General features: G+C 42.4%; 1 protein-coding gene across 1 annotated transcript in view; it reads right to left on the bottom strand.

Annotated features, from left to right (window-relative positions):
* Positions 1 to 943: 943 nt before the first annotated feature.
* The window catches only part of PTPRR (protein tyrosine phosphatase receptor type R), a 156,203-nt gene continuing 147,512 nt past the window's right edge, over positions 944 to 9,634 (bottom strand). Inside the window, exons 13-14 of the mRNA XM_074167596.1 lie at positions 7,496 to 7,609; positions 944 to 1,037 (exon numbers count right to left, since the gene is read on the bottom strand). Of these exons, the coding sequence (XP_074023697.1) occupies positions 944 to 1,037; positions 7,496 to 7,609 (208 nt within the window). The remainder of the gene's footprint in view (positions 1,038 to 7,495; positions 7,610 to 9,634) is intronic.

Below are 9,634 nucleotides of genomic sequence, written 5' to 3'. Positions count from 1 at the left end.
TTTCTTTCTTGTATAACCTGTTGTGGAACAGTTCATATCACTAAAGGCATCTATCTCTTACTGAAAGAGAAAGAGCAGATAAACCACATCAGCAAAAAATCCCGTATTAATAAAAGACAGACAAATATTTAAAATCCTTACCATTTAATATATGCTACAAAGTTTCTTTTAAAAGTGAAATGACTTACACAATTTACAAACACACTGGATCTGGGTCTGTAGCAGAAGCATGTTATAAGACAATCAACAGTATAGGGTAAATACATACACACTGAATAACAGACATTGTGCTCTGCAACTGCTCTGTAAGACAGTAAATACATGTTTAATATAGTATGAAGAACATATATTTCCATATAAAATATTAACTGCTTTTGAATATTTTCAAAAACAAGACTTTTGATTTTTTTATTATCTCATCTTCTTTTTTTAATCCATAATTGAACACTTGCAATTTTAGCAGCAAGAATATTATGTGGCCAAGAAACAAGCTCACCACATAATCAGTAATAGCACTTTACAGTACAGTTGACAGTCCATTCACAAGACAGTTTGCAAACGTTAAAGCATTTATACACTTGATAAACATTTCTTCTGTGGAAGTTCCAGTGTCCATCCAACTGCAGCAGTAGCACATACATACATTCCATATGGCAGATATCAGCATTACAGAATTAAACCCACCTTTAGATATATACGTGAAATCCATGTGTAGTTTCAGTACGGTACCTTCTTTATAAATCATTTTTGGGAAGCTCACAATACATTCATATACAGTAAGGGTCCAGCAATCTCTACACATTTGCCAAACCGACCACAATCCTTTCAGAAGTTGGCCTCAAAGCTGCTCTTGCCACTGCAGTAAACTCCTTGAAGAAGCTGCTGGTAGGTAATGAAAGAAATTACCTCACGAGACTGACATTCGGTTTTACCCTCCTTGGATTCACTCGACAGCTTCTGCAGAAAGTCTGCTTTCATACAGACTCAGTGCATGGTGCACAAATTCATACTGTTCACTGGTCTGAACCATTCCACCCCTGAAAAGGAAACATATTGGAATGAAATGTTATTTCTTAAGAAGGCAACAATTTCCAGCCCCTGCCAACTCCATGACCACCAGATAATACAAGCCCTTTTCTCAATTTTTGACTTAAGAGTTTGCCTGAGTAAGTGAGAAATTTGCTTGAGCAGAAGCACTTTCTTCATAACTTACACCATTCAGCACATGCCCACCATGAGCTACCATTTCTGATTCCATCAGGGTGAGAACTAGAGAAGAAAACATCTGGCATCTACATTGTTTAAATCTACATTTCGAATTCAACACATTCATAGAGAATTTTGCTCAGTCACTTGGGCAAGGAAGGCCAGATACATGGACACAGGATTACCATTGATGGAGCAAGGGAGTATTCAGAATCTGGCCTTTCATTTTCATCCTTTACTAAAAATGTAACCTTTGGTGACCCTCACATCGCCTGTGCAGCAAACAGCTCTTCCTGTCCTCTTTCTAACGCCTACAATGCATCCTGTCTGAACAGCAGCCACCTAAGAAATTTTACAGCAGTGACTCATTTCAGCACCAACAATACAAAAGAGTTTAACTTGACCATAAAAAGGACTAGTTACAGATAGCTCAGATTAGATCCCTGCATTTAATATATTCACCTGATAAGAACCCCTTTTTCAGGTCTAAGTATGAGGACCAAGTCCCACATCTCCAGTGCCAACTGCAGTGTGGTAAGAAGGGGATGATGTCCTACAGGAGGCAGGTGTGATATTTAGTAAAAGTGGTATCATTCAGCTCTGAAATTAAACTGAGTCTCTTTCGGGCAGTACTAAGGTCTCATTTATCATGGAGTGAAGCCTTAAATTTACTGGATTCCACTTTTATTACCTCATCTGCCAGGGTATTCAAATCTGCTTACTCTGCTTCTAAAACCAAGCCCCCAGTTCATCCTCGGTGTGCCCTGGAGCAGCTAGTTACCTCTGGGGGGATGAAAGAGTAAATGGCTGTAGTGGGAAGGAAGACATTAAGATGCGCACTGTATTTGGCTTCAGCTAGATCTTTGTTGAAACAAGCAAATTTGTGGGGGATTTGGATCCAGAGCAATGTTGAAGCCAGGTATCTTACAGGAGAAGGTCTGACAAATCCCCATGTGATCCCTTCAAACCCCCTAGCAAAAAAAGGATCTACTGATACACAAAGCTATATGAAAAATGGTAAAACTGCCTCAACAAGTATTGTCCTTATAGTATTACAGAACACTATCCACAACCATAAAGTCCTTTAATTTTCCTCAGTGCTACTGGATGGTTAAATGGCTGAGGCAAGAAAAACATAATTAAAATAATACCTACTTCTTTAAGTAAGCGATCAGCCCTCTGTGCTCCTCCAGTGAGCTCAGGCAACTGTAGAACACCTTTTACTGAGCTGCACGTCTACTACGATATGCTATTCCTAGGAATTCAATCACAGGCCCTTAAACGGTCCCATCCGGTGCAAAATCCAGCAGCCTCTTAGCTTTGCCAACAAAGACATCCACAAATTCATAACTCTTGGCTGCCTGCTGCCTTCAGCTGCTCTCCTCTTTGCCTGTCCCCTGCCTGAAGATCCAGTGAGAATCTAAAGGTGACAGGAGGGCTTTACTCTGGTCCTCTGTGCTGCTTAGCCTCCTTCCTTCCTCCTCACTGCTGCGTCCTGCCCTGCCCACGCAACCCCTTCCCAGCCAGCTTCCCTCCCTGTCTCCCCCATCAATGTTCCCCCAAGATGTGCTCTAAGGGAGTGCGTTTCCCAGGTTAGATCTGCTGTGTGGAAGGGGTGGAGGAAGAGAACTTATCCAGGGAGAAAGACTTGGCAGCAAGGGCAGGTTAAAACAAATTTGGCTGCACTAGGCTGTTTGTGGGGGTCATCCTTACTCCTTCCTCTTCGGTGCTGAAGTAACACACAAAATCACTGAGAAGGCAGGTATAAGCCTGGCTGGGGCTGAGCCCACTGCTACCGCACTTGGCCTCTGCTCACAAGCACAACCAAGATGTGGTGGTGCTTCTGTACCCTGTATGGGCAAATGAGTGCTCATCCCTGTCAGCTTAGGGGCACCTTAGTCCATAGAGAGGTTCAGACAACTTGGCCCTGTCAGTGCTATTATACCAGGGATTCACAGAACCATAGGATCACAGAATGGTTTGGGTTGGAAGGGACTTTTAGAGATTATTTAATCCAACCCCCTGGCCATGAGCAGGGACATCTTTCACTAGATCAGGTTGCTCAGAGCCCTGTCCAACCTGACCTTGAATGTTTCCAGGGATGTGGCATCCACAACTTCTCTGAGCAACCTGTTCCAGTGTCTCATCACCCTCACAGTAAAAAATTTCTTCCTAATATCTAATCTAAATCTCCCCTCTTTCAGTTTAAAACCGTTATCCCTCATCCTATTGCTACACTCCCTGATAAACCTCACCATCTCTCCTGTAGGCCCCCTTTAGATATTGGAAGGCTGCTATAAGGTATCCCCGGAGCGTTCTCCAGGCTGAACAATACCAACTATCTCAACCTGTCCTCATAGGAGAGGTGCTCCAGCCCTCTGATCATCTTTGTGGCCTCCTGTGGACTCTCTCCAACAGGTTCATGTCCTTCTTAAGCTGGTGGCTCTGGAGCTGGATGCAGGACTCCAGGTGGGATCTCACCAGAGCAGAGTAGAGGGGCAGAATCACCTCCCTCAACGTCCTGGCACCGTTTCTTCTTCTGCAGCCCAGGATACAATTGGCTTTCTGGGCTGTGAGCACACACTGCTGGCTCACGTCCAATTTTTCATCTACTGATAATACCCAAGTCCTTCTCCCCTTTGTTCCTGGGCAAGGCTCACGTTTAATAGCAAGGAATTATCTGTGACCCAAAGACATCAGTTTGTGCAAAAGGCTGCATGGAAGAGTGTTTCAGGAGGAAATCTGCTCAAGGAGGGAGGTTTCCTCTTCCACGTCCCTAGTGCCTAGAAAGGATGTATCCACAGCTACGGCACCTCCGGGTGTGCAGCCTTCGTCCTCTGCCAGCCCACACTGCCAGCAGCCGGGATCTCTGCTTCTTTGGGGCTGTCTGGGGTTGTGCTTGGAAAAAACAGCCTCTGGTACCCTGGGGGCTTGGGGACTGTGACCAGCTCTGCCTGGGCAGCCACAGAGAAGGGAAGGGTCCTTTAGCTTGCCCTCTGGCTTGCTGCTAGTGCAGCTGGATGCAGTCTGCTCCAGAATGAATGTGATTGAGGGTTTGAGATTTTTTTTTTTAACTTGAAGCGATTAGTCAAAACACTTAAACAATGAATTGACGCACACTGGAAACTCTTTTCATCCTGTCTAAGGAGCCAAGAGCAAAGTTATCGGACGTCATTCCAAGAATGTGCCTTTAAGGTTAAGAATGTGCAAAGTTTCTTGATACCACAGTAAGTCTTGAAGATGCCTCACATCAAACATTTCCTGTTTCTGTTGCAAAACATAAAAAATGAACTGGGAAAAAAAGTAAGCTGGGCAGACCTGTGGGCCTATCTTTCTATGAATCCACACCGACAATGGCTGTATCTCCATCCTGGGTCAAGATTTTGAATGGATGGTCATCTCCTCATGTTAGCTCAGCACAGATGATTACTGCCAGATCCATTCACCCCTTAACTTACACTGAACAGCTGAGAAGAAAGTGGCATCTGGCCATACCTTACCTGGGAACAGGTCTCTCCTGTCTCATTCCCTGTTGGAGCTCTATTTTAAACTCTCTTTCGAGAGGGGCTGTTAATTAAATTCCAGTTAATTAAACTATTTTTCAGCATAACTTTTTGCCACCATTTGCAATTTGTCTGGATGCTTGTTTGGTTCTCACTGAGTGTGCTCGGCAATGGGAATGTTTCCGTAAATCACTACAGCATCACGGTGAGCCCTTCAAGCGCAGCTCTTTTCTTACACGGCTTGATTCACTTTGGTAGAAATGTGGCCATGGACCCATCAGACAAAAAGTTCACACACAAGTGGATACCATCGAGTGTGTTTGTTTCATCAGTAGGCCTGCATTTGGATGGTGCAGCTCTGAGAGTGAGCTAGCCTGCCTAGGATCCTAGCGATGAGGTATCAGAGACGAAATGATTCACTGTACCTCTTGGGCAGGTTTCTGGCTCATAGGTGGTCAGATAAAACCATTCTTTTATGATAAACTCTTTTTTTTTTCTGTTTTGTGAGGGCAATCTGATGTACAAAGAATAAATCGGAGCAAGGCTGCTGACCAGCATTGTGAGGAAGACAGCCTCATCTCTGTTCCTGCTCTGCTCCTGGTTGTACCCCATTGTTAATGTTGGCCACGCTGGTAACTGAAGTGAAACACAGGTGTGGCCAGAGCCAGCTCTTGCAGACATATCTAGTGGGATGTTAAGTTCATTTTGCCAGCTTGATGCCACATGTAATGACTCCATCTCACACACCACCTGCCAATAACCACCACGTCAGGAGACTGGGTCATCAGGGGGAGCTGATATCGTGGAGTTTTGTCCACGTAACACTGATACTCACCCACTTTATGAACCTACAATCTAACTGGGCTGGCAGTGGCTACTGTTGTCTTAGGGGTGCTAAGCTCTGCCTTAGCAATCCTTGCTATAAACTGACTGCCAGGTGAGTGAGATCCATTCTGCAATATGGCCAACTGATAAAAGGAAAGAAGGTTACTGAGTTTTGCCCAGAAAAATGGCTTTGAAAATTAAAACACAGATATACTTTTTGTCTCAGGCAATGCCTGAGAATATGAAGACCTGAGGTGCCTTAAGCAAGATCTCTGGAGTCTATTTATATAATCTGAAACTCAAAGAAATACAGAAATGTCCAAATCACAAGACTTAACAATCTTTATAACAAGCTTTGTTTCACTGAGATTGCTGTTACGAATGTTTATATTTGGGTCAGATTTTTATTCTCTTTCCAAGTTTATCCAGGATACTAATATATATAAGAAAGTTCATTAGTCAGACATACTTGATGAAATTTTGTTGTCAGTTATAATGCTGAAAATATGGATTATTTTTTCTATGGCTGAAATAATGACATCAAAAGTAGCGTAGCTGAGATGAGAGTTCGCTTCCACTTCTCTACTGTGAAGTGTAGAAGCAATAAGAAAAAGGTTATCTTATAATAGAAATACTAAAATGGGGGAGAGCACTACAAACCTTTTTCAATAAGATGAACAGATAATCAGAACAGAGTGTTGGAAATTTGGAGTTGATAATTTAAAACAGAGTAAGCATTTTTCCCTCAGCTCTTCCATCTTTTTTGTTGCTGAGATTTTTAGGTCAGGAACTCCCCTTGGAGAATTTTACACTCATGTCGCCCTGTGAGGATCACGTTACAATCTCTGTATGATGAAGGCGCGTGGGAGGGGAAGGCAGAGGAGGTGATCCATAAACATGGTCAACTATATGGATTCTGGTCCTTCTGCAATTTGTTGTTCCAGTACCTTTCAGAGCTCTTCAGACCACAAAAATCCTGTGTTGACCCTTTGACCTGAGCTTTTTTTTGGCATTTGCACCCTTAATGGGTTGTTTCCATTTAAAGAAGAAATGTATGTCAGAAGCAGTTAATGTACTTGCAAGGAGATTATATGATCTGGTACCTACAGCAGGAGAGGAATGAGACCTCTATTCTTGGTCCGACCCTGTTTGTTTACTTTATACAAAATCCTGTTTCCCCAAGCAGAATAAGAAAGAAAAGTACAACCAAACCAGCAGCTTCCATTCTGCACAATACCCGCATCCTCCTTTCCAACACAAATCTCTCTTCAGCCATGGTTTCACAAAACAAAGCACTCTGCAACAATGCTGGCTTACAGTGTTCCTGCTCCCAAGCTGTGAATTCAATCAGGGAATTGATCTGACTTAAGAAAATTCTGCAGCAAATGTCTTGCTATTTTCTTAAGCTGGGCAAGTTTGCCAAACCAATTCAAAAGGACCCCCAGCACAGCTGAGGAAATAGCAACAGCACCAGATCCGGCGCTCTCTGCTGCATAAAGAAACTACACACTGAGTGAGCCTGGATGTCCCTGTCAATTCAGGCTCAAAGACAATCCCTGGCCTCCAGATTGCCCTGTGTCTCTTGTGTCCTAGTGGGATGCTGCAGACAGCAGAAAGCTCTGGGAGGGGAAAAGAGGAGTGCCAAGTGCCCAGCAACCGCAGGGTTGCCATCTCAGGAGAATTTCATTCAGTGGAGTCTCACCCAGTTTTACCCAGAAAACAATATTCCTTACTCAGGATCTAAATACAAATGTTACTTTGAATATTCGGTTAATGCTGTCATAAGAGTCAGCAAAAGTGATGGCAGCCAGTTCATGTAAAGCAACATTCAACTGTGAAAAGGTTTTCAGAATCATTACTGAATCATTATTGAATCATTTCAGTAATGATTTCAGAATAATTTCAGAATCATTAACTGATTTTCAGAATCATTAATTGATTTATGGTTTTCTGGAACTCACCGATCCACTCGTAGCTGGCAGACAATGCTCAATGCATCTACAACTCCCTCTTCCTTCAACTGCTGACAACCAATAGCTGTGGCAATAAAACATCCAGTTCTTCCTATACCAGCACTGAAAAGAAGGCAAAATTTAACAGGGGAATGGAGTCCACAGATCAAAGGAGTTAAGTGGAAAACACTGCATAAATAGGAAAACACTAAAAATACGAAACATGGAATTGCTAGAACCCACAATTCCTGGGTACATGACTAGCAAGGGTAACTCCTCATCTTACTTTCTTAGAGAGAAATGAAAGGGTGCACTGTTCCAGCAGCCCAGTTGTTGTGGGTAATTTGTGAGGCTTACATGTTTCCATTTGCACACAAGTGTACGGTAAGAAAAACAATCTCCATTAGCACCACAACGTCCAAATATTCTCGGTACAGTCCAAGCAAACGATGGAGATATGCACTGAGGTGGGGGAAAATCCCACCTAATGGCAAGTCAGTTGGGCTTTATGTTTGAAGCCCTCAAAGTATACCGGGGTTTTGCTAACCACGCCTCTAACTATGAAGGTAGAAAGGACCTAGAACCATGCTGATGAAGTTAACCCTCTCTCCTATGATTCTGTAAGAGGGAGAAGGATTTCATGCTGTGTCTCTCCAGGTTTTCTTGATGCCTGCTTGGAAACAGCCATTTGGCATTATTTTTACTCCCTGGGCCTCCAACACTTGAGAATCTCTGCCCCACTCTGTTTCTTGCTTAAGTAATGTGGAATTCAGTGCAGCTCATCCCTGTCACGCTTCATGGCAGGAAAATGTGAGGAAAATAGTTAAAACATAGAGTCAGAGATCCAGATCTCCATGCCTGGCTTTATAGTAAATACTTAACCATTTGGTGCCTTGCTTTCTTCATCTCTACAGTGGGTTTGAATGCTACCTGCCTCATAAGAGCACTGCAAGAGTTATTTAAAATAAGGCCAGGAAGAATCAGTTGAGTGTCTCGGATGGAAGCTTGATACATCCGAGTGCCAAGTGTTACCAGGAGTATGTCCATTTGCTACAGCTGAAACAAATTACAACCTACTCACCACAAAACAGAAGATAGGAGTGCTTTAGAGAGTCAAGAGCCCTCCCATCTGGAAGTGAAAATTTCCAAGAGGACTCAGCAAAATTAAATATATGGGGATGTCTAAGCCAACCGTGAGGGGATAATGAGATGTAAAACTGGCAGCGTAAGAAAGGATCGAGTGAGATGAAGATCCTGTGTTGATAGCCTGTCTCCTTGGGCATCAATAACTATGGGATAAAATGTATCCAAAAGGAGGAGGACATAGTTTATAAAGAGGGATTTGGAGAAAGCAATCTAATGCACACCCCCATTCTCTTCCTCAAATATTTTGAAACCCTTGAAAGCGGGGCTAACAAGTTTAAACAATTCAGATGTAAGTGAATTTGGCTATATCGAAGGGTTCTTTTTTCCCTTTTTTTGGGGGTGGATTAAGTGTTCTTGGACAAGTTCTTAATATGTATTAAACAAAGACTAGGGTTTTCTAACATATTTTCTTCCTCAGTTCAGGCGTGCCAGTCCTATCCTATTACATAGCTTTATTTTAGATAGTGCAAGATAAAATTTACATTGTTATTCACTTGCCTGACATTTTTTTCCTGGTATATGTAGAAAATATGGAGAACTACTTACTTTGAAGTATTTTCAAGCAACCAAACGTTCTGTATGTATACTTCTGTTATATATCTTTCTAATTTCCCCTTCTTTTTTAGGAGTTTAAGGTGTAGTAGCTCATTCGTAATGACTGTGGTCTGTTAATTGGGAGTGTGAAATATTGGACTGTTATGATTTCGGGATTAAGAGATGCAGGCAATATGCTTTTTATAGAACTTGTTCATGCACTAGTTGATGAGGAAAGAAAAGCAAAAATTTCCAGCAATAACAGTGTCAAGTTTCTGAGCATGAAAATTTTATCCTTTATTCTCATTTAAGAAACTCTTACAAGTCCTCCAATATGCCAAATTGCTGGTTCTTCTGGGACATAGAAAATGGCATTGTGGTCCAGATTCTCAGGCAACTTGGTTTCAATGGCTAAAGGGGGCTAAATTAGTTTTACATTTGTAGAACATAATTCTGTGTTATAGTTCT

The sequence above is a fragment of the Numenius arquata genome, chromosome 2 (assembly GCF_964106895.1).
Source record: "Numenius arquata chromosome 2, bNumArq3.hap1.1, whole genome shotgun sequence".
Classification (NCBI taxonomy): Eukaryota; Metazoa; Chordata; class Aves; order Charadriiformes; family Scolopacidae; genus Numenius; species Numenius arquata.
This window is presented reverse-complemented; position numbering and strand designations above follow the sequence as displayed.